At 34.6% G+C, this 26,534-nt stretch overlaps 1 protein-coding gene across 8 annotated transcripts in view; it reads right to left on the bottom strand.

Annotated features, from left to right (window-relative positions):
• Window positions 1-26,534, bottom strand: part of RBBP8 (RB binding protein 8, endonuclease) — a 38,519-nt gene that overhangs the window by 8,053 nt on the left and 3,932 nt on the right. For all 8 annotated transcript variants that reach the window (XM_026058626.1, XM_026058622.1, XM_026058623.1 and 5 more), the window contains 14 exons: window positions 21,474-21,516; window positions 16,885-16,980; window positions 15,011-15,123; window positions 13,615-13,690; window positions 10,262-10,431; window positions 8,489-8,590; window positions 7,287-7,384; window positions 6,501-6,628; window positions 4,648-5,533; window positions 4,429-4,555; window positions 3,191-3,291; window positions 2,369-2,483; window positions 1,269-1,439; window positions 566-635 (listed from right to left, as the gene is read on the bottom strand). In XM_026058626.1, coding sequence (XP_025914411.1) covers window positions 566-635; window positions 1,269-1,439; window positions 2,369-2,483; window positions 3,191-3,291; window positions 4,429-4,555; window positions 4,648-5,533; window positions 6,501-6,628; window positions 7,287-7,384; window positions 8,489-8,590; window positions 10,262-10,431; window positions 13,615-13,690; window positions 15,011-15,123; window positions 16,885-16,980; window positions 21,474-21,516 — 2,296 coding nt within the window. The remainder of the gene's footprint in view (window positions 1-565; window positions 636-1,268; window positions 1,440-2,368; window positions 2,484-3,190; window positions 3,292-4,428; window positions 4,556-4,647; window positions 5,534-6,500; window positions 6,629-7,286; window positions 7,385-8,488; window positions 8,591-10,261; window positions 10,432-13,614; window positions 13,691-15,010; window positions 15,124-16,884; window positions 16,981-21,473; window positions 21,517-26,534) is intronic.

The following is a 26,534-nucleotide window of genomic DNA, read 5'->3' as shown; positions in this document are numbered from 1 at the left end:
TCCTTCTTCCCCTACAAAGAGGGCACAGGCTGAGGTAAAAAATAAGCCAATAACTGTTTAACTGAAGGGTTTAATATCATTATGAAATGAAGATTCAGATTACCRCTGATGATTGGACAGAAAGGCAACAGATGCAGCACTAAGAGGTACAGTTATTAAATATTCCTGATTTCTTGCCTAGAGGAAGGGGCAAAAAAGCCAGAGGTAAGGAAATGTTTTTATTTGGACAAGTAACCCATAGCATCTTTGATCATAAACTCCTGCATGACCACGTAACTATAAGAAACAGCATGGATTATGAAATATTGCATTCAATAAAGTTATAAAAAGCAAAAGTAGCAATCTCTTCTTTTTAGCTAATGTGATGGACATGCCTCTCAAACTGTTTATAGTTCTTTTTTTCCTACCTGAGCTTTTATCTAACTAACTAAAYTTTCTACTTGTACACCTACAGCTGCTAATAAGTTGCGTACGAACAGACTTACTTTATGGAAGGAAAAAATCTCTATGGGGAGGGAAAAAAAATAGTCTTAAAATGCCTATATTAATAAACAAACTACATTACCTTTCATCACTTTTAAAGTAGGGCTCCACAAAAGCTTTCTGTTTGGTCTTATCATGTTTATCCTCCTGTTCTGTAAATATATATGCAGAAAAAACCAACAGTCATATAAGGTTAACAAACTGCCTGGAGATGTGTCTATAAAATGATTAACCAGCTATTAAGAAATACAAAGATGACATGTACAGTCTGCTCTGAGGCAGAAAATTCAAACAGATACTAAAAATAATACAGAATTGGATCAACCAGAAACTAAAAAGCATAACTGGAGAAGCAGGAGGACAGCAATAAGACAAGTAAAGAAGAAAGATGAGCAGAATAGCAAAGGAAAGGTTGCCTAAAATACAAAACATTAAGAAATCAAGGAAGAGAGGAAGTAAACAATGCACAGTCATAAATTCCAGCCAAAACCTGGTATTTCCTTCAAGAGTCATCCTGCTATACAGCCCCCATATTAACATCCATCACAGCTCCCATATTTGGGTGGTGACTATATAAATGAATTCCTAAAATATGTTTTAAAGTGATTTATGTTATGTCCTTGCAACGAATGAATTCCCCCATGAACTTTTGAAAAATGAGCTTGTGGTTTTTTTGGCATATTTGATCCAAGAGAACTGAGCTTGATTTCAAATCAACTCTTGTAGTTTGACCAGTCTAATAGACAAAAAAAAAAAAACAAAAAAAAACCAAAAAACCCCCTCACTTTTTAGTTTTTTGCTTGCTGCTGCTATTTCTTTATCCTGCTCATCATCATGAAGAGTTTCTTTTTCATCACATGTAGACGGACTATCTTCTGCTAGGCAGGATTCATATTCTTCATGGCTTGTCCGATCAAACATTTCTGTTAAGGTATCATTCATTTTTTTTTCTCCTCCTATTAAAAAAACAACCAACCAACCAGACCCATAATAAATATCCAAATCAGTCTCCCAACAATTTAAGTCAAGAAAAACAATGCTTTTGTATATTTTGATTGAATGCATATCAAAAGAACAAATACCTACTTTCAGCTCCAGTACTGGTTAACTTAACATTGTTAATACATTTATTCTTTCTGTGTTCTTTTATGTCTTTTAAATGTGGATAATGCTTACTTATTTTTCATAAAGACACCTTGATTCCATTGGTAAACGTTGATTAATTGCTGAATCATTTTGATTTATCTTTAACCTTAACACTACACGCACAAATTTTTTGTTGTTGTAACTATGGAGATATCCAAGCACAAGGAAATACCTTCTGTGGGCAGGAGATAAACTATGGTAATGTGATCAAGTTGCAGCTACTTTTCAYACCCACCCACCCCCTTAGAAGTCACTGCCCTGCAGCCATAAATCACCACATACCATACATTAACTGTGATATAAACACATTCGGATTTATTTTAAAGGTACTAGCTCTATTTATGTTTCATTAAAAATGAAATCAGTCTTTCCACAGAAAATTTGATATGATTACACAGCAAGCTTCCAAATTTGTTTGACCTGCAAGCATGTTTGTTGCAGATGAGAACAGAAGTGAAATATAGTAAATATTTAACAACTTAAGCAATGTTAAAAGGAAAGGYACTAGTTCTGTCTCAACAAATCCTATCATTTTATTTTAGGTTAAAAAAATAAAAAGCCACTGATTCTACTAGGAAACAGACTGGGTGATCATTGTAATCTGCAAAAATACATCAGCACTTTATAATGCAAACCATTTTCTACCATCTATACACACAGAGGAAAATAATACATATTATTTTTTCCTCTTCCAAAAAAGCAAATGAAAGAGGGGAAAAAAAAAAAAAAAAAGTCTTACCTGGACTGCTTTCCTGGTTTTGCTTTTGGTTTTTCATTTTTAATAGCATACTTTCACTAACATATGTATAATCCATATCAACACCTTCCCCTCCAGTCCTTGACTGAGAACCACCCTGAAAAAACAAAGCAAACATATGATAATTGCACTCAGACGTAACTGATTAACTCAGTGTCACACTTTATATCTGAAAACCCTTTAATGACAGTTATTGCAACTTCTTAGACACTTTTCTCCGATATTTTTTCTGCAGTAATATTTGCATGATAAAGATGCAGAAACTAGGTAACAGAATAACTCAAAGTATCAATTAAGCATACAGAAATTAAGAAACAGACATTCTGAAGTCGGTATATTTTAGGATATCCCATAAGCAAAACAAAACAAATACAGCTCAGGAAAATTCTCAGCAACCCTGCTCTAACAGTAAAGCTGCATGCAAATCAAAGAAAGATAATAGTCAAGATTTACACATCTTCTACTGCTTAACATAAAGTGATATAACAGTGAACATTTTTTACAGAAAAAAATATGAGATTTGGAACATTTATTTGTCTAAAAAAATAATCAGTTTCATGTTTAGTATCTGCCTGCAAAGTTTATCAAATACAAGAAGAAGGTTGGAACTTCTTAGGATAACTTACAGTACTATGTACAAACAAATATTTTAAGAGTGAAACCGTATATCAAATGAGCTGAATTCAAAGTTTTGTTAGAAAGTGGTGGTTTTGGTCTATCTAGAATAAAGTTCATAATATTACTTTTTTTTYCCCCCCCCAATACTGTGGAACATATGGACTTGTTACAGAAAGAGCAGTTTACCTTTGTATCAATCACAGTAACATCCATTTTGTACTGTGTAAGGTCAGCTCCTGGATCTATGCTCCACTGAAGGTTTTCTAAAGAAGATTTATCTTTAAGTTCTGGATGCAGAGAATATGACAAAAAAGACAAATAATCAGTATCAAACTCTGTCAACAGCACCCAAGAGCATCTAAATTATGTCTTTTTTTTTTTTAAGATCAATTCATCTTTGGTTTTAAGGATTGATTATTCTTAAGTGATAAGCATACTAATCTGGTATAAATCATATTTTATCTAAAGATTCAGAAGCAATGAGTAATCATAAGTTTTTTGTCATATTTGGGAAGCACATTGCTCCTATCTGTTTGTATGAGATACATAAATAAATATTCTTGCAGTAGAAATACCTGTACTATGTAAATGAACTAATATTAAAATTGGATAGAAGATCAATAAGAATACAAAAGTTAAAGTAATAAAGACATTCCTGGTCATTGTTCCAGAGATGACTCTGGAGTCATTTGTGAAGTAGACATTTAGCTTCCTAGCTACATGACAACATGAATGGCTAACAGATTTTTTTTAAATTCCCAAGTATTTCTAAATAAAGGATGCAGTGTAACAGCTTAGCTAAGGAGTACAGAAGTAGCGATTCTGCAATCCCAGTTGGGAAAATTAAAATGTTAGGAATGGGATCACTTACTGTAAAGAAGATACAACACCTGCTAAGGGGATTATTTGGCAGAACCTGCCCATTACTAGTAGGAGCAGAAATTTCTTTCAAAGATCATCAGGAATCATAACAAACATTAACAACAGGGCTTATCCTTACACTTAAGTACAGTTTTCAAGCATTTGATGTAGACAGTATAAATCCAAACTTCCCGAGATTGTTTCAACATCTCTTACTCAGATGTTGCAGTAAGCCACTCTGTACAGTAATAGCAATGCTAAATAAACCAGAAAGAACAAGTTTCAGCAAGCCTGTTGAGTTTAAAGCTGAAAGCCAGCGATATATTTWTTGTACAGCGGAAAAAGAATACAAGATACTACTGAAGAAAAGCCTATGAAATATAGTAAAATTATGATACWGATTGAAAAGCTGGAGGTGATTTTGAAAAGTCCCAAATAACATGGGATTAAGTTGGAAGGAAAACAGAGGAAGTGATTACTGTGGGAGAAAAAAAATATGAAAAAATTCTATTCAGCCATAGCATAGGCTGGGGAGGGGAGGGAGAACATTTTCATAAAGTTACCTTGTTCATTTTGCAGTGCTTTATTTTTTGGTAGTCTACAAGGGTTTGGTTGAAGTACAGATGCTGGTTCAGACTCTCCATGTCCTGTCCTTGTTTTCTTTCTATTTGGTACATGGCCACTGGCAACCTAACAACATATTGCAATTTTACCATTTCCAAACACTTTAAAATAATATTCCAAAGAGGAAGAAAAAAAAAAAAATCATCAGAAAAACATACCTTCATGTCATCAAAAAGATGTTCTGTCTCTACAGTGTTTAGCAGTGGTGCAATTTTGAAGGGAGGAACATCATCTTTCATTTGGATCTGTTTTTTGTTTTCTGGGAATGTTTTTCCCAGCATTACCTCTGGTACATAAGGTTCCTCTTGTAAATCTCTGCCAAACAAACAACTCTCACTGTTGGTATTTTGAATGGATGGTGAACCCTCAGAAATGGGCTTCCCTAGCTGTGAAAAAACAGCATGCAGAGTCACCTGCTTCAGTCTATTTTTACAGGTTTCCTCACTTTCTTGTTTTTTCTCTTGGCAACGAACTCCAGAGAAGCGATCAGACAGATCCAAGGGTTTATCAACTGTATGTTCTCCATTAACAAGCTGAACGTCTGCTCGGAAAGGCATAGAGTTCTCTTTGTTGAAGGATGCTTTTTCACAGCTAATTGCATGCTCATCTTCAGCTTTCTTTCTCTTAGCACACCTGCCTTCTAGCTGCTTATGGTGTATGAGAAAGACATCATTCTTGATCACCTCATTTTTAGCTGCACAAGTGTTTCCAACACAAGTTCCAGCCTCGTTAGCATTCTTTTTCACAACCATCTGCCTATTGATAGAGGCCTGGCTGATAACTGAGTTGATTTCAGTTCCAAGGTTAAGTGGTGCAACAAAAGCAACATCTTCAGATTTTGATCTACTTTTATGAGATCTGGAACTGGAAGGATTGTTGAAGGGGTTGGTTTTGAGATTAGGCTTCAATCCTGAATCTAAAATACAAGGGGCATGACTAGTACTTGAGTTGTTCTTCATACTGCTAGAAGCTCCAAAAACGGGAGAAGCTACCTGAGAATCCCAGTCAACATGTGGTGGAGTGTTCTGAGACGGCTCTGAAAGACTGAATACAGCAAGAGATGAAATATTTTTCTGGTGTACACAGGGAGCTGGAGGGGTAAGAAAAGGGGATATGCAAGAGATGTAAGTTTCCTAACAGTGATACACGTTAAACCTGTCAGACCTGCTAGTAGTAACTGAAAACTGAAGGAAAAAGAAAAGAGAAACTTTTGGTCTAGGAGTATTGTTGCAAGAAGAACTGTAAAAGGCAGGCAAACACAAACCTAGTCTTTTATTTTAGTGTGGTGTCAAATTCTATTCCACATTCAACTGAGAATCAAGGACAGAATTAAGCCCACCTAGGAATCTCTCCTACCAAAGGGCTTCTCACCTTTCAGTGCAGTCATATGGAAGAAAGCAGGAAAGGTTGATACAGAAGCCTACCTAGGTTTCTATATAGATCTTATCAGCGCAACAACAGATTCTCTAACCTTCTGCAAATGAAGCAAAAATCTGCAAGTTTCTTTCAGGTACTCTCGCACACTCCAACACACACTTCAAGTAGTTTCCTGTCCTTCAAGATGACAAATGGGTGCTAAAWAAATCCAGTTTAGGCCACAACACCCTGAAGAGGGTGGAAAGAGCAACAGCCCACTGATATGACATCTTGTCAGCAGAAGAAAAGCTTTTTGTTCATTTTCTCACCCCAGGCCACTTACTCCCAGGTTTAGGGACCTCAGAAGATACCTCTCAATAACAAGAAATCAGTGAGGGTGGGAGGCTGTATATCAAAAGCCCATATCAAAAGTTTGAGAGAGAAGAAAAAGTCCACAGTTTCGCAATTTTATAGTTCCTTTTCTTCTAATGCTAACTTATTTACTTGAAAGAAGTTCATATAATATGAAAATATCTAGTTTTTTCCACGTCTATATCTTTAAAACAAACTGCTTTAAAGCTTTAAGTTCTACTAAACCCAGAAGTTCATTTAAGCCTGTTTAAAACAATGTTATTCTAACCAAGSAGAAACACACCCTAAACTGTTGTCATCATTTGTTGATTCAGAAGCTGGGTGTTTTCTTGACTCTTCAGACTGCATGCTCTCTGGATCCTGGTTCATAACAGTATTAGTGGTGGGATGACTCAGTACACTCTGGGACTCCTTGCAAGCAATGAAAGAAAACAAAGAAGGGAAATGTGAGAAGCTATAGAATTAAAAATTATACATATGCTAGGCTTGCACATAAGAACTCCAAAGTCCTATTCAAATTGAACCATTCAAAACTCTGAAAAATAATAACATTTAAAGAAGAGATGAAATTTTCACCAGGAAATTTTAAAGATGACTTACAGAAATTCAAAAACTTTTTCATTCAAATGCACACATAGACATAAATTTTCCTCTATTTATAAGAAAAATGTATGTAGTATGCATTCTACCATCTTCACTGCAGCAACCAAGCAAAAACATGGAATAATCTAATCTAAGCCACTAAACTGTCTCATCACCAGATAATTTTAGTGTCTCAAACTTGTATTAGTGCACAAATAGAGGCCGGCAGACCTAAGATTAGTTCACTGTCTTAGTCAAACTCGAAAGACATTTACAAGGTGGGAATTCCCTTCCCTTTGGGCAGGTCAGCACAGTTGTATTCCTTTTTGCTAGAGCAATTCTGTAATAAATGAGCAAAAGCAGACCAGAATGAGATTATTTGGGCTTCAACACTTTTGCAGAATTTTAAAGCAAGAGTAAAATACTGTTTTACAAAACAACTGGCATAAAAAGCTGTTTATATGAGAAATTTGGGAATATCACTTACAGATTCCTCTTGAACAGCAAGTCCAATCGTTTCTGCCACAACTGCAGCCAAGTTAAAAGATGGTCTTGGAACAGGATAGCCTCCGATCCTCTGTTTATCTTTGYGGGTAGAAAGAAGTTCGCTCAATGAGTTATACATACATTCTAATATTTTACTCCACTCATATAGATAATACAAACTCAAAACTAAAAAAGAACTGAACTAGAACAAATTAAAATCTGGTAATTATGGAAATAGGTTGACTTGTTCCATACAAAGTCAAATCTGGAAGCAGTGAGGGGAGGAGAGAGACAAAAGAAAGATTTCTGACGATAAGGAAGAGCTGTATCAGAGGAAGATATACTTCCTATTTGGATACAGCTCCCCAAAATCAACATATAGAGACAAATCAAAGTAAAAGTTGCTTTTCAAACTCCCAGTCCAGGGCATGAGTCGTCCGAGAACAGCAAGTGGAAGTGTGACAGTGTATATTTATAGTGAACTGTGTTGCGTATTTTCTAGGTAACACTTAAAATTATTCTTCTAACTTGTTTATTAGGAAAGTGAAGAGAGATGAGTTTCTCTTCTTTTAGGGGTTTAACATCTTTCAGTTTATTAAACTGGGGAGAAGTGATATGATGGGGAAGTACAAGAACTACAATCACTACGACCCTGACCTACACGAATATTCCAAAATCCTGTCACCTGTAGTCAAAAACTTCATAGAAAAAGCAACAACATAGAAAATTCTTGAAATGTTACATAAGCTTTCAAAGACTGGTTTCTGAAGAAAGACTTAAGACAGCAATATCAATTCACAATTGCAAAAGAGGGAATAATTAACAAAAGCACTTTTAAATGTTACATACTGACTTCAGACAGTAAATGCAATTCTTGGAATATTTTTCTTCTACCTTACAGTTAAAAAATCAGACATAAGACAATTGGGCGACTAACCCAAAATATAAGAAGTCAGTAGCAAAAGTTGCACTGGGCTTCTTTTTATTTCTTAGTTTTTAAATCCTGATGCTAGTCCACTAGATTATATAATTTTACAGGATATGCATTCCAGCAGAAATTCTGCTATTGAAAATAATTTTCTTTTCTGGCTCCTTAGTTCAGACAGATGATGAATTGAATCTCAACAGCTGATAACCCCTCATTTTACTATATCTTGTCCTTATTTTGAAAAGAATTAAAACTAAAGGTATTAATACACTTACCTGGCACAGGGGACAGCTGTGGATCACAAGTGTCTGCCACTAGTATCTCCTTTCCATGGTGATTGTTCACTTGAGTGGAACACAGTGGAATTTTTCCAAACTCTAGAAGATGATGTATAAACATTTTCACAGGGTGAAATGAGATAGCCTTCTGTGATAATTATGCTTAAATATAGACCCTGATCTTAAAAGCACTTGAASATGAATTTTAATATGTCAATAGATCCATTAAACTAAGCACATCTGACTTTTTATTCTGAGGTATCACTATGACAAATTGTTCACAAAATTTTCATGTTAATCCTCTCTCTCGCAGGTATGATCCCAGCCAGTCAGCTTCTGCCATAAATTAATGCTGACATATTATTATGTCACTTTCTATACTGAATGCACATACAGTAAATAGTCAGTCTACAATTTACCTCTTGATATGGCAGCAGGACTACTGATTAAAGAATAAACTGTCCAGGAGAATAATTTCCTGCATCAGCTAAAGTAATGAAAAAGCAAAAAGCCTGATATCTGAAACATAAACAACCTTCTTTATGCTGTGTAGTTCTTTCCAGCTGGACACCAACAGCTTTTCATAACCATTATATATTGTGATAGGTACTTATAGCCTCTTTCTTAGGTATTTTACTTTGGTTTGATTTAGTAGCTSAAGTTTTTTTTAATTCAGAAAATGGATAGAAATAGGTATATTTAGAAAGGAAAGAAAATTATTCACAGAACCAAAATTAGATGCGTAAAATAAAGGGTGTAAATAACCCACCCTCCTCACCCCACAATTGTGCTTTTTTATTTTTGGAAAGAAACTTTTAGTCAAGTCTTATGTTTTCTTATTTCTAATCAAATATACTTTTAAAAGATATTTTTTATTCTACAAGAAATAAATTAACATGGTAAGAGCACCTGGATTATTTATCATATTTCCTGTGTATCATTAAAATACAACCAAGAAGTCCCTTATTTCCTAAAAATACTTCTTACGGTTAAAATACATTATAGTTATTTCTATGACATACAGAACCAAGTTTGGATTAAATTAAATGTGCACAATACTAAAGGACACAAAACAAATGCAAACAGCATATCAGAACTAGAAAAAGAAACATCATGTAGGTGCTAGCATTAGATACCTATCAGTTTCAGGAGTACCACTTTGATAGCAGGATAACGGCTGAATGAGCCAAGACATATATTTCACTCTCCACTAGGTGGTGATAAAGGTGCGCACACAAGTCAAACCTGAGCATATTTTTGTCTGGATTTGCAGAAGAGATAGGCGTTGGAATATATTTGCATGTATACATGGATGATGAATAAGAGGAGGGAATGGTTAAGTAGGAGGTTAAGACAAGCTTTAAACATATTGCTGGTATAACAGTTACTGTTAAAACCTTTTTTCCACTGGGTCATATATTATAGCATATATGGAAAAAAGCCCCCCCCAACCCCCACAAAAGACAATTAGCAAGGGTTTTTTTAGATTTCCTCCTTGCAATCATATTTATATGTCATTTTTTTCCTTTAGTCCTTCCTTAAAAAAAAAAAAAAAGAAAATCTTTTGAAAGAAGACGCCTTTCTGGGGAATGACGGTGAAGTTGCAAAATGGAAACATCTGTATTTAGTTGGAATATTTAGAAAAGAAATCAATATTCAGCCTCCCCGGTGTTTGTGCGGGGACGGTAGTGCCGAAATTGTTGNATTTAGAAAAGAAATCAATATTCAGCCTCCCCGGTCCAAAACTAAGCACAAATACAATACTCTTACCACTGTTGGTTTCAGCAAGTTCCAAATCTGGGTGTGTATGTTCTGTGTATCGGATATGCCTATTCTCTTTTTTCCTTCTCATACGATTAACCACAGAAAATGAAGAAGTCAGAACTGGAGAATCTGGAATGACGCCTTCTTCTAATTCAACGGCTTGTTGCTTTTGCTCTCTGGAGACAAAATTAAAAGGTTAAATAAAACCCCAAGTCAGCAAGATGAAGAGCTTTAGTTGTAGCAAGTAGGACAATCATATGTTTTAAGCAAGCAAAAATTTAGAAAATACAGTAATCTTAATAACATCACAATATAAAAAAGTAATACTGTAACCAAGGTTTCAGACACATCTAACAGCAAATTCACAATTGCTCCATCAAGCCTGAGAATGGTATACAACCCTTGTTCTTCACAGCTGAAGTCAACATCTAACTACTGCATTATGGAAGACTTTCTCCTGGAAACTAGGAACTGTGAGGTTTCCAGCTTCTTCTCTGAAACCTGTACTACTTCAATGAAAAAAAATTGGAGCTGATGGACTACCAGGTCTCTTCCAGTATGGAAGTCCCTGTGTACTTCTAGAATATTAACTGTCTTCAAATACAAAACAAAAGCTTTTAGCAAATTTTAAATAGTAATGAATAGAACTTTGTTAAAAACAATCCCTCTCCAGAGCCTTTGATGTTACCTCTTACCTACCTCATAGGCTCTCTACAGAAGAGTGTGAAAAATAATGTAACGCAAAAACATGACATGAATTATGAACTTTATTTTCCTCTCTGTGACAAATTTAACAGTATACTGAAGAGTCAGTATATAAAAATCAGTGCAACAAATGACTGTCTTTTCTCTCCAAAATCTAAATTTACAGATAGAGCAAGGATGTAAGAACAAAAGTATTTATTTCAGTTCTTTTAAGTTACATGTAGTTTGTTAAGTACTTAGTAAGACCATTGCTCCTGTCATATGGTGGTAATGAGGAATGGAAGAGGCAGTAAGAAGAAAAACATAAGGAAACCTAACTTGGCCTGCTTTACCATCTTTCTTTAGTAGCATTCTTCCTTATCACACTCAAAAGAAAACAAGGGCCAAAAGATAACTTCCTAACTATAAAGAGAAGGATATAAGGTTTTGGATCTAAGAGAAGAGAAGGAAATATGGATATATTTCTGCTAGCATTAAAGTAAGCCACAGTATCTTATACAGAATAAGTTACTAATATGATGGAAAACCATGGAATACTGTCTGGCTCGAGTCAAAAGAATTTTTGCAAAGTTAGGCTTTTTACCATGACTAACTTTGAATATTTAATGAAAAACACTGATGCATTTATTTGCTTCTCTGAAATCTTGATGAATCCTAATGTGTGTTTTTATAATTCCTCTTTTCCAGAATGTTTACACAGAAACTACAACTGTAAAGCTGTACCATCTACTGAAAATATTTTAAAAAAAACAAAGCAAAATAAACAGTAAAACATTACCTTTGCAAGGTAACTGTATAAATAGAAGTTAGCTGCTAGAGTTCTATTTAAATTTACGAACACATGTGGCCCTGCATGAAAAATTAGCCTGCTATAAATATATTTTTCTGCATCTTTATTCTATGTCAACCAGGAGGTATTTCCTAAATACCACTACAAAAACCAAACAAATGAAGAAGCTGCCATATATGCTATACATTATAAATATGCATCAAATCATTTCTAAGTTACTAAAACATTTATTTGAGATCCCATAACAGATTTTTGAAGAAACTTCCATGCTGTTTCCATCCATGGATAATGAAATTCTAATCTGATAAAGGATTGGATAGTACAATTCTTCCTAAATTTGGTTTACTTCCTATTTATAAGGGACACTCAGATTTTTTTCTAGAATAGAAAATCTTCATAACAAAAGAAATTAGATGTTTGCAGTCTTACTTGATGGCATGCACTGGATAAAATCTGTTACCTCACTCCTGTGTGATGGTGTTACATTGATCTGAATTATTCATTCTAAATAATGCAACATGACTATAGTTCAATCGAAACAACTAAATGTAATGGATATATTAAAAACAGCAAGACTATCCTTGTTAATCATTGTTAATCCATACAATTGTGCACTCATTTAAATAAATACTTAGCATACTGAGCAAATAACTTAATGTTACATTCATAATTTTCAACTTTCCTACAGTGGCCAATATACCATGAGATGGTTACTGGAAGCTAAATTGCCAGACTGGGGCTCAAGGTAATAAACTTGCATGATTTTGTCTAGCGTAAATTAATTTTGCTAATGTTACTTCCTAACTGCTGTCAGGCTACATAGGAGACCCGTTATAGAATGGCAATTATACAGTGGAAGGCATATAGAAGTTTATTACTAATTGGTATTAAAAAATATCATTTCAACAAGATGAAATGCAAACAGGAGAAAAAAAAGGATGATTAAGGTACAAAAGATGGGAGAGCAACTGAGAAATACTAAGGAATAGAACCGCAGGCACCATGAACTGAATTTGCTTGCTCCTGTATCAAGCATGTTTTCAGACAAAGAAAAGAAAAAATTACACGCAGAAAAAGCCTCACAGATCAAGTCTGCCTCTCCATCTCCATTCTCCCCCTCTCCTGCCATGTAACGCAACTGCTTCCAGTCAAACCCAAACCCAAACCCAAACCCAAAATGAAAATAAATTTCAGGTGATGTCAGACCACAGCTATACAAGAAACAAGTACTACCTCTGCCTTACATAGTGCAACATATTTGTATATTAACCACAACACTACGTGGCACATTCTTGCTATCCCATCAGATTACAATTTGATAGTCAATTTGTTGCTCTTTATTTTTATGGGTTTCTTGCAAAATTTACTGAGATTTTTTTTAATTGTAGAATTATTATAAATTTACTTCAAAAATGTATCAGAAGATCCTGGAATTGCTTGACTATTGGATAAAGTAGTTTCCTAAAGTCTCATCCTAGGAAGAAAGAATTGGCAAAGTGTCTACAGAGGAATAAAAGAATGAGAAGTAAGGCTTTACTATGCACAAAGACCAAAATAATTTAGAACAATCATCAAAACAGAATTTCCGTGACAAATGTATCTCTGTTACCCTTTGCAAAAAACAAAAACAAAAAATCCCCCTATGCACACAGTTAAAAGAGCAAAATTTCTGTACATTAGCAAGATGCTAGTTTTCCATTTTTAATACAAAGTGGCAGTAGACTATCATTTGACAATCTATTAAGAGCAAATTCAGGTTTATTTAAAAAAAAAAAAAGCTGACCTTTATATTCCCAGAAGTTGTTATTGAGGAACAGGGGGGGAAAAAAAAAAGGAAAAAACAAACAAAAACCCCTCAACTTACTCCAACTGCTTCTGCAATTGCTGGAATTGTTCAGATATCTTTTTATTTTCATCTTGTAAGTTGTTTTTTTCATTCACTGCAATTTATATTAAAAAAAAAAAAATCAGTGCACACATGGTAGCAGCATGTTATATTTGATTTTGCTAGGTCCTTTAAGAAAACAGAATCAATTCTAAAACCACAATCCCCCTGCATCCAACAGTTTACCAAAATTAATTTTCAAGTTAGTCATTAAAAAGGTTACAAAATGATAGTTAAAAAAGACAAAGGTATCACAATTATTGGATTACAATATTAATTCCATTCAATCATTAATTACTTTTGTCCATGTGTGTATAAGTGAGCCAGGGCTGTAAAGATGACTGAATTGCTTACACAGCTCCAGGGACAAAATTGCTTCAGAGTGAAGGCAGCATATGAAGAATAAAATAATTAGAATATATTTTTAGCCACAGAAACAACCAGCTAGCTGGAGAGAGAGGAAAAACTATTCTTACAAAATCAGTTAAATATTTTGGAATTTAATAGTAAAGAGAGGTTAGAAATCTTTGATTTTATTTTTCTTAATTTTCAATTCATTACAATTCACAAACTTATTCTGTTACCTTCAGCCTTTTTTTCCATACTGTCTCAAATTAGTGGAATGAAAGCTCCCACCTTTTTTGTTCATTTTAATGTTCACTTTCTTGTTCCRAGTTTTTTCTTGCATATTTTACCTCTGGATTATTCTTTATTGATCTTTTTGCTTGGTTGAGGCAACACACRGAAAATGTCACAGATCTCAACCCAATGTCCATAGAAGTCTAACATTCTGTCAGACAGTGGTCAGTATGATTTGTACCCAACAGAGGTATCATCCTGATTTTTAAGACCCAGAGCTTAATTTAAAAGCTCTGTTTGTACTCTGTTTGTTGTTGTCATTAAACACAAGATTTCTGAATATTCTTGATATAAATATACAAAATTAATAGTCCTGACAATTTGATATAATCTGTATCAATACAGAATTTGGTATTTCCATAATTTAATCAAACACTGAAAAGCCAGTTTGTGTCTGTCATTTCCCACAATTTACATTTCACTGAATACCTGCTCATCCTTGAATGGTGAGGCAAGATGACTCACTGTTACAAAATAATTAATGATAAAGAGAGCATTAACATCTTTCTTCATGAAAAGATTTGATGCATCCTGCCTTCTTGTCATCTAGAACCTTACACAGATGTTTACTAGAACAATTAGTTTATTTTTTTCCTCTCCCATACGCACTAGCTCCTTATTTCAAAGTGAACTGGCTACAAGCTGCCTGGTGTGATGGGATTCTTTTGCGGCTTCACAGAAATTCATGAAGCATTAGTTTACAAATTTTGTCTTCAGATGCATGGATAAAACTCACTAAGCTCAGTGATAAGTTTAAGATTCTGCTGCCGGATATTTTCAAACTCTTGCTGTTTCTTTCTCATATGTTCTTCAGTTACAGCACAGCGATCACATAATCCTGCTCTTAATCTACAAGAGAATTAAGAGAAAGTACATCTGTTATGAAAACATTGTCATACATGAAGTGGATTATCAATAGTTAACTGGCTCTTTGAACAATGAAAACTAGAAAGTTTCTAAAAACTATGCAGAACATCACTAACATACACTGACACAGCAATACCTTGAGATTTTTGAACGACCTGATACTACACATACCATAGCTTGCACAAATGACTGCCAGTACCAGATACTTCTTAAACAATGTATATATCTTAGGTGGAGTGTGCTACACTCTGCCACTGAGAGCCTTTGTAAGGGGTTTTAATAAGCATTCCATCAGATATAAGTGAAATAGGAATGATAATTTGTAAGAGCAGTTCATTCAAACAAATGTAAACAAACAAATAATTTCTTCTTGAACTTGCAACAGACATTTCAATAATATTCCAGCATATATAAAAATCAAAATAACTATAATTATTGCTTTATCTAAGAATTATGCCTTAGCAAGATATCTATTAGCCATAAAGCAAAGCAGTAAAATTAAGAGGACAAATAAGGTCAGTCTGTAACCAATACCAAGTGAATGTGAAATTCTTTATCTAGGTAGTTAATAACTAGACACAAATATTTAGCAGCTTATCCAAATGTCCATGTGAGGCATAGCCTCCACTGTCTCTCATGGTTTAGACCACCCAGTGCTTAAAGCATACCATTGGGCAGAAAAGGACTTTGTATAATTAGTCCATTTTACCTGACACATTTATTCCTGCTACGAAATATGTGTTCATTTTACAGATAACTGAAAGTGTATTTTTTTCTTTTAGCAACAATAAGCTAACGGTATTACAAAAGTGAAAACCAGAATGTCTTTTGCCTGCCAAATAAGACACCTATTGGTTAAGAGTTCCACTGTTAAGTGTTCCACTGCATTTCCACTGTTAGCCCATGAAGCACAAATAAAGTAGCTAAAGTTTCCAATTCTGCAACTGAAATAATAAACTATATCTTGGTTTAAGAGCAGAATACTGAACACCTCTTCACACTCGATTTTCTGACTATCTGTGTCATAAACACACAKTATTCTCTCCTTGAATTAAGCCATTTTATACATTCAGGCTTCTGAGAGCCTATTAATAACAAATTTAACATACACATTCTGAAAAGTTACAAGTTTTTAAAAGATAAAAAATGCACTGTAATTGTCTATCGGTTTGGGGTTTTTTTGATATCAGATTAAACTGGGCCAAATAAGGGAAAAGCATAGTGGGGTCAAAAGGCAATCAGAATGGCTGAGTTTGAAAGAATACAAGAGACGAAACTGGTGATTAAATTTACATAAAAAAGACAGATGAAAAAAGGCCCTCAAATCTGAAAGATTTCCTAGTTAATTACTTCTGAAGTATACTGTATAGTTTGCCTTTACTTTTTGTATTTGTATTTTTTTCTAAGGGATCTTGTCCTATCCAAACGTTCCAGCAGTCTTCAGTTTAGATGTTTCTTGATTGACATTAAACTTACTTTTATATCCTTTTTTGTAAAAGTAGATGCTTTAAAATGGCTACCCTCTGCCTCCCAAGCTGACCTATTTAACTTCTCTTATCTTTACTGCACTAAGCATGTTAGCAGTTAGGAAATAACAAAACAAAAATGTAATTCAATCAGAAAAATCTAAATTCTACACTTTTATTTAAAACACACTATTTGAATTGTTTTAGAAAAGGAGTCTTTAAGAACAAAAYGAAACAGGACAAACTCAAAAATAAAAGAAAAAAACCACAAATTCACCTGTCTTCTAAAACTTTGATAGTATCATGAAGTGCTTTTTGCTGCTCTCTGAGCTGTTGGTTCTTGGTGTAAAACTCTTCAAGCCTCTCTGCATCCCTAAAATCAAATAGAGAAAAGTTACTTCTAGCTTTAACTTACAGCTATTATCTTTTCAGTACAGAATTATGGCTCTGGTATGTTTCTTATTCTTGGGAAATGTAATTGATAATCAGCAAAAAATACTAAGTTGAGGATAAATGAAACCAATGTTTTTGATGGATGGTAACTTAACAATATCTGAGTTAGAAAAGGAGTAGTTAGTTCCTCATTCATATTAGAGTTCAATTTTTGTTGATAAATCTGATTTTTGCTCAAGACGAATATACAGCTGACTACAGTCAAGGCATAAAAGCTAATGCTATTCAAGTAACAACTCCAGGGAATGTAAACTCAAGAACTTTTCTTTACTATCTACTTGAGCTGTTAGGGAACTAACTGGGAACTTCCTCCCTCAGGTCTCTGTCATTATACTCTTTCCTAGCAATAACTGTATCTTGTACCATGGCAAGCCACATTAGGTTTGTAAAGCTCTAATAAATCTTCAGATCCACCGGAGTTTTAGTTTCTCAGGCAGCAATTCCCAGAGTCTATAGAAGATGGCTTCTCAGAATATGAATACTGGGAAACAAACTCTCTTCCCAAATGTCTCAGAAACAGGACAAGAGCTTAGAGGAAATTTCTTGCCAAAAGCCAGAACTGTTTTTATTAATAAAGACCATCGCCTCCTCAAAAGAGCTAAGGAAAAGCATCAGTAACATCTACTTCACAACTTTAGCTTCATTTTAATTATCAGATCACAATGTGCTGTGTCAAGACACAAACAAGGTGTAAGCAACAAACACACGTTTTCTCTACAAAAAGAGCAACTTTCATTAAAAGCTAAGCAGCTGAATCCATGTAACATGAAAATAATTAACTTCTGAGAACTCATTCCCAGCTCTTCTTTTTACCATAGTATCCTTTGTATATTCCATGAATGCAGGTGTTTGTTTTCAGCATGCTTGAGACGCATTATTTAAGGAAGCCATGAAATTGGTTGACAAAAAGCTGCTAAGCACACACATAACATAAATGAAACCATATTTACTAGCTTGTTGATACAACTCTTTTACACAGATATACTTTCAAATAAGCACTATCCCTTTAAGATATGCTATCCAAACACATTTACATCCTGCGGATATTAAGAGTAATACAGGAAATTAATAACCATCATTCATAAAGTGAATGGAATAGCAAGAAGTTTCTGCAGTGTACTGTCCAGACATATTTTATTAATTCTGAAATTTAAAATTAGAAATGTTATTTTCCAGTACTACRCTCCAGACCAATATTGTGCCTTTAAGCTGCATACACAACATAAAAAATGGTTAAATATAAAAAGCATGAGGAACCATTTAGCATTTGTGCTTTCTACTTGGGAAGACAAAGTTTAAAGTTGATTAACCAAGTATAGGCAGGCAATGGTAAAACGGAAAAGCCAGAAAAGAGAGGTCTATATTTTTCTGATGTTTATGGGGAAAACCTCATGTTTTCCACAGTTTATGAAACTTAAAAGAAAGCCTAATATATCCAATTTTAAAAACTTTTCTCAAGCCACCTTTATATCATWATTCTATGGCATTAAGTTATTCATAAAAAAGACACAACATATACTAATACTCCATCCCTTCCATCTAAATCTAGCAAAATGATGCATTAAGATATTAAAATGACAGAAGGAACAAAACGCTTTCTTTTTTTAAAATATTCCAAAGCAGCTGACATACCTGATGGACATTTTTGGCTATGAAGGCACTCTTCATAATGAATGGTCTCTAACCTAGCATTTACAAGTCATTAGCTCCAATGCTGGAGTAAAACATAAGGAGCTCATTGTCAGCTGACAATAACAAGTCTGAAATATTAAACCTCAGGTATTCAGAAGCATCAAGGAGAACAAGACCTCCAATATAAGAGTACTGTATCTACAATGTGGTGATTGTAGAAAGATTCCAGAAAACAACAATTAAACCATGCGGTATGTGTCCAGTCACATAACTTAATATTCATCATCTAGAAAATGAACTGATCCATATAAGCTTTTTAGAATGTGGAAACAACTCATGACACACAAGGTTAAGTTAATAACAATAGCAATAGTTTACCCTTTTAGATTAAAAGTGAAACAACCACATTTTTTTTTGGGGGGGGGGATTGCACATAAGAACTAAAAGGGTGTCAGACTGATTTTTTCCCCCAAATTGAGTAAGTGCATCCTGTGATGATAAAACACAGCACCGAATATTTGTTAACTGAAAGCCATCTAATAACCCCAGTAGCACACCCATGCTCAGTAAAAAACTAGATTGCTTGTGGTACTGCATTATTGATATTAATGTTTAGTAAGCATGTCTTAAAAGATATGAACAATAGATAAGCTGTTTGGATTTTAATGAAATATCTGACAAGATTCCATGAAACACCCCCCCTTCTCAAAAGCTTTATAAAATCCATTTGAATTAATATTTCCAACAGACTGAAAATCTGCCGACAGACTAAACAAGCAGTGGGATTCTATTGCCACATCTCTTTTGTATCATTTGTCACCTCTTATACAAACCTGAACAGCAACTGCAAATTGTCAATATACTGTGCTCCAGCAATATTTAGACATCAAACAAGAAGCTGTAAAGAAGTTGACAAATCTTGCTGCTGCAAAGCAGATGCACGTGTAGGGGAACAGAGAATTAGCGACAAGGGTACTGCTGGGATTGCAGACCCCGCTGTGGGTTTGGGGTGAATGCAGGAAATCCTTATGGTTCTGGGATAAGAAGGATGTTGTGAAACAGAATAATTAATCCTTCCCTTTGTGTCCTGAACTGTTCCTTCTGCTGTCACGGTTATCCTCTGGCAGCTTTGCAGCAGCCTTCAATCCCCAGGAAGCACAGAGAAAACAGGGAGGCACCCACGCAGCAAGCATCAGAGTGACACCATGCAGACAAAACTCAAACCCATAGGCAAATGTCTATAGCCTTCACAGCTCAGATCGGTAAGAATGCAGCTGAAAAGTGGGAAAACATGACACTGCAGGCTCAAAATGCTACTGTGGATTATCAAATGCCAGCAGGAGGGAGGTTATTTAACTGAAATGAGCATAAAACAATGAAGTTCAGAGGAGGCTCAAGCACCACAAAGGATGGATAAAATATGAAAAGATATCTAGGGAAGGCAGCAACACAGGCACAACTGAAGGTAATTCCTATGAAAGCTAAATGAAAACAAATACAAACAAATTTTCTAGAAAGGAGACAGTTATAATTACTGAAGAGCAGTGATAATAAAAACTAAACAGCAAGTTAAGTATGTATTGTAGTACAGTAAAGCACACAAAAAGCCAATGTATTTTTAAGATGCATTTAGATATTTCATGCTACAGGAAAAGAAAACACTAATTCCACTAAAGGGACTTCACTCCTATGGACAGTCACCTTTGTTTCCCTCCCAACCATAAATATAAACATATTGGGGAGTTCATAGAAGAAATGCTAGAGCTTATTGAGTTACTGTTGTACAAAAAAAGGCTACATAATGACATAATTTTTCTAACCCAAGGGAGGGTTAATTCTTGTTTATACTGTTTGAAAAACATAACTACAAACAGGATAATTATTTATGCAGGTGAAAACTAAAAAAACAACAACAACCAAAAACAAACAAAAAACCYGCAAAAACCACATAACAGGAATGAATGAGGCAGAAAAATGGCTAGACTATGACAGACACATTGTTAATTTTGAAAAAGCACAATCTGAACACAGAAAACTACGCTTGAGAGCATTGTGGTGGCTCCATAAAACTGTGTATCTTTGGCTTCAGATGGCAACGTTGGGCATATAAGTATGCACCTTTTTTTGATTACGGTCAGAAGAGTTTAATTTTATTTCTTTAGTATGTTTCATACAATTATGTTGCTTTTCAAAATGGAAAATACCCAAGTAATTTTTTTTCCAAATTGTTTCTAATGAACAAACTCAAGATAACAAGTAAAAAATGACTGCAGAAGACTCACATAACATCTTTAAGTATGAGAACTGACCAAAATTTAGCAAGGTTATTACCAGAACCTTTGCTGACTATCTAAAAGCCAGGTTAAAGGCCCTGAAGCTGATATTAAAAAACAAACATCTAGCAAAAGAAATTTTTAAATATTGTCTTGTCACTTACAAATTCTCTTTTACAAATTTGAGCTCAATCTTAAAATGTCTCCCTGATAATTTTTCATATTAGAAATGTCAAGCATCCTTGATGGGCATCCTAAAAATATCACAGACAGGAAATCTTACCAGTCATTTGTTCAAGGAAGGCAAGACTAATGTTCAGGTTACACACCCTTTAAAAAGTTATGTACATCTTTAGATGACTTCAGCTGAATTATTCAGGTGAACAGAGTTGTATATATCTATGAAGGAAGCATCCATAAAACCTCAATTGATCTTACAGGTATTACAGCTTGTTAATTGCATTCAGAATCTCCTTTAATAGATTAGATCATCAGGATGTGTACTTACAAGCATCTTTCCTTTTTCAGTTTGGATATTTTCAGCTGTAAGCCTGAAAAGAGGAAGGAAAAAACATGTATTAAACAATTTTGATTTAACAAAATTAGTGGAACGATAAACAAACCTTCCTTTTGCCACTGATATCTGCAAGAAAGAAAAAAATCATTGATTTGGAGAGAAAATGGTTCATTCTGGACTTCTTGGATATGTTCTACTGGACATTGGAAGCAAAAACAGCCATTAAGATCCCTGGGAAATGGRAACTCTGTAATAAACTAAACACCCGCACTTCCACTTAAAACACCTTCTTTGTGGAAAAAAAAGCCCATACTTTACTGGGAGTACCAAGCGTTAAAGTATTTTCATTGAATGTGTATACACATAATACTTTGTGCTATCTGTATATACACATAAATACATAATTCTTTACTTGAAATCTAGTATCCAACCACTGAATTGAAAAATGTATTATAATGTATATGCATACAGGAAGCTTATTAAGAATAAATAATTTAAGGCTTTAAACTACACAAACCACAACATACTCCATTTGAGGTATGCCACAAGACCCTCTCAGCCAAAGCGTCTTTGGAACCCTTTTTGGGTGGACAGAAGAATGATACCTCATACGTGGCCCTTCTCCCACTAAGGTCTCCACACTCCAAAAGCTACACAACACCTGTCCTCTGCAGAAGTAAAAAAAGTTTGCAAATACCAACGATGCTCTTGGACAGGAATCACCAGCTGACAGACAGCAGACTTACCAATCTGCTTGCATTGTTTTGGGTGTGTGTGCACATGCAGGCAAAGGTACTTTAGGTATGGCAGGGCTTAATAGGTGGGCCACAGTACTATAGAAATTTGTGTTGCTACCCATACAGAACCATTACTATTCTAAATAAATGGCCAGAAACAATCAGACTACAACTGTGTAAAATTTTCTTATGCACAAATCCAATGGGTATTTTTATTAGACATCAGAAAACAATGTAACAGATTTTTTTTTTGTAATATTAGATTTACTTTAAACTGTGCAAAGTTGTGAACAACTTCAGTCTGAATGTAAGGTGTCTTGCAAAAGAATTAGTCTCTTTGGGGAAAAAAAACCTAAACTTATGAAACTAGAGCATTTTTCAGAAAAATTCTGACAATTTTGAATTTGAACCAAAACACCTACCCAGTATTACACCTTACCACAGCAAATGCAAGGTAAGACAGTAAACAGATTTCTTTCCCTTCTCCTCCACCACCCCCCAAATGGAAACAGCCCAATGGGGAAAAATACTTGCTGGGGAAGAGTTCAATTTTCAGGGCACCTAAAAGTAATAGACAGGCCAGCCAAAGACTCAATGAACCCACGCCACAGACTGCTACAAGATGCCAGTGAGATGATGAGATAAAAATGTACAGAGACTACTTCAAAAACAGCTCTTGGGAAATACAGCAAGATTTCTTTTATCTCTAAGTGTTCAACACCTGTGAGATGTTATGTTCTGTCATGCAGATCAGCATAGAAAGAGGGTTTATTTTTTTTAAGGAGTTGCTATTCATCAAGTCAATTAGGCATCTGCAATTAAAACCCCTATAAAGCGTGCTGCTTTAATGCTGCTCCACGCCCATCGGAAGGAATGAAGCTGCACAACAATGCATCTCCTGTATGAACAGGTAGTCTGTTCAGCAAGTCTTTAGGATTGTAACATTGGCAACCTGAGCCACGAATTGAAGAGGCAGTGCTCAAAAGGCCCAGTACTGTGCTACAGGTAACACTATCTCCCCTCTCACCTGAATTCAGGAGGAACCAAACTAGTTACTTAAAGGTTGTCCTTTTTTTTTTTCCCTTAATTCAAATGACTGCAATGAGAAGGCGGAATCCAGTTTGTTACATGTATCCAAGAGCACTGAATTACTACATTAGCTGTAATCTCTTTCTTTTGCTTTTCCGGAGAATTGGGAGGCTTCAACCGCACTGATTGAGACAGCTTGGCTTTTTCTTAGTATTTTTAACCAGTATGCAAGAATTTTAAGATTTCCTTATGTAACACTCTAGTGAGCATACATATGTATGTAAAACTACACTATGTACATTACTAATCAACTTTCTAATTGATTTCCCCTCTCTCACTATACAGTTCTATGAAATAGACAGCTGCAGACTATATAAATCTAAATTATCTAAAACTCATAAGAGCTTTAGTAAATTGCCTATATTAAAATGATGGAGATTATCTTTAAACTGTCATTAGGCAGATTAACATAAATACAAAACATTTATAAAATTTGCAACTTCACTAAATTAGGTACATGTAATATTTTGATTAATGGATGTGACAATTTCTGTTCTGATAAATCTTCAGACACAGTAGGTTTACTTTACTAAAACTGACAGTGCCTGGGAAGGCACTTCATCACTGAAGGTTTCTAGGAACGAGTTGGACAAGCTTCTGTCAGGAATGACATAGATATAATCCTACCTTAAGGGTATAGAGATGGACTAGATGACCTCCTGAGATCCCTTCCAGCCCTGATTTCTATGATTATTTACTTTTCAGTAGTCTCCGGCCATTTCCTTTCCTACAGCAATCTATCAAAAAGATTGCTTTCCTCAATTTTTTCTCTACTTCTACAACTATAGCTTTTTTTTCCTCATTGATATCTCCTGCTTTTCAGAGGTAAAGGAGTAACTGAAAAGAATTTGGCTGTTTCTTGTTCTATTACACAAAACTGTCTTATCACATTTTTACGCTGAAATACAACAATTGCTTTTAGTATAGAGCTTCAGATGCGAATGTATCCTCAGGAACGACATTGAAAAGACACATATGCACTATTGATCCAGACAGTTATTTCAAGCTAGATGCAAGTATTAACACCTGCAGAAACTAGTCATTTTACAAACAATATTACTGAATTTCTTTCTAAATTGTGTGACATATAAAACTATGCCACACATTCTACAGGTATGAAATAAAAGCAGAAATAGTTTTTAATGACCCCTATTCTGCGTTTCTGAGCACTTCCGAATTCCATAAAACTCAGTTGACTTCAGCCATGTTCAACATCTTTGGAAAGAGCTGTAGGAGTCTTACCCATGGTCACATAATGAATTTGAGAGAAAATGCTAGCTATTTTGTCTGGAGAGAGTCAGCTTTAGGAATTTCAATATTTTTTGTAAGCGATCTGTTTGAAAGAATAAAAAGCTTTTACTCTCTAATGAAAAAGTTGCAAGACTGTGCTTGTTTAGCTAACATGGTGGAAAAAATACACACTTTACAATAAAGTAATATGAAAATTCAATAAAACCCATTTCAAACTTGACGTGTTTGAAATCTTATATGAATATTCTATAAATATTCTAATTTGTATAATATGCCTATTTCACACTCATGTGTTATATATCTGCTTTTCACAGATTTGTAATAAGAATTCCACATTTGTCACCGCGTCCAGTTCATTGTCTACCTCGTTGAAAAAGTCTTTTCTCCAACCACTAGCTTCTCCCCTTAATACCACCATCTTTAAAATATATTTTTGCTGACATTTAGATTGGAAACTCATGAGTCAATTTTAATTCTTATTTATAGACTTCAGAAACAAGCAAAGTCCAGGCAAGTCTGTGTTTGATGTTTCTAAAATATCTTCCAGTACCATTTTCTATAAGAGGATCCCCACCTTTTGAAAAAATTAACTATCCTTCAGGCATGTCTTTGATGTTATCATGCAAGACCTAATTTTACCTAACACAGTGCGGGACATACTGACAAAAAACTAGGCATGAAAAAGTCTGCCTAGTGGCAAAATTAGCTGGCCCCACCCAACATGCATTCTAAAGAATATCTTCATATGCATAAAGAAAACCAAATGTTAGAATCACGTGCTTCATATCCCCCAAAAAACTAGAGAAGGGGTCACTTAACATCACTCTCTGCATTAGAGCTTTTTGTTTTTCAAGTTTTTGCTGTTCAGACATGCCAKAGATTGCCAGATCCCATTCTGTCAGTACTTCCGCGTTTATCTGCAGTTGACATCACACCCACTCTGGAATGAGCCATAAGGAATTAAAAAGAAAAAAATAAAAAGTCATAAAAATAAGCAGTAAATTTGGGGGGGTTTTTTTGAACACAATATAAAATTATAYTTCATATGACATGAACTATTTTTAAAACAAAGTGCTATTACCTGGTACATCTTTCCTTTCAGCTGCCAAACTGATGAAGTTTTCCAACACTTACACAAAATGTCAAGGCCCAGTGCTGCAGTGTTGAGTCAAGCCTTCTCTGACTTTCAGTGGGAGGTATGAAACATTTATGCATTATAAATTTTCAAAACCTGGGGGGGACTGTTAAGAAATGAGGCTATAACTAGACCTAAATGGACAGACCTGGACCTGTCTCGAGGCTGCTGAAAATGACCAAGGCCACTGGAATAGTCTGACTATGAAGATGTGTTTGTTTGACTAAAGTCCTTAATTCACAAGAGTTCACCAGCTTTTATTCCAGCATAATAAATACTATTTCATGCATAAGGATGGGCTTTGTGAAGTTTCAGTCATGTTCTAATTCCATTCAAAAGCATAGACAATGTGACTTACACTTGCAAGACCAAATCTTAATTTCAGACCATGTATTTTTAGCAAAATATTTTTATGAATGCTATTTATGAAAAAATGTTACAATAAGAATATAAATCTATGATGCAATAATTCATCTTTACTTTGAATGTTATTAATCTCCTATGCTAGTGTAAAATGGAAAGGCAGTAACAGTCAAATGATAGTAAAACTGGTATCACACAGGTCACAAAATACAATGTAAAAGAATAAGCACCTCTTGTATAGATTTTGTTGTGAAAATGTAGAACACCAAAAAAAAAAATCAAATAATTATTTTTCTCTTTGGTAATCTTAACCTGCAACAGGCTGTGATATGCACTGTAATTAGGCACAAGTTAGGGGAAAAAACGCAGACATTTGTCAAGGCCACAATTTTAATATATCTGAAGTGACTAAACCCAAAAGAAATAAAAAAAAAAAAGAGAAAAAAATTAGGTTGGAAAACTTCATTTTGAAACTTT

The sequence above is a fragment of the Apteryx rowi genome, unplaced genomic scaffold (genome assembly GCF_003343035.1).
Source record: "Apteryx rowi isolate R43461 unplaced genomic scaffold, aptRow1 scaffold_149, whole genome shotgun sequence".
NCBI lineage: Eukaryota > Metazoa > Chordata > Aves > Apterygiformes > Apterygidae > Apteryx > Apteryx rowi.
This window is presented reverse-complemented; position numbering and strand designations above follow the sequence as displayed.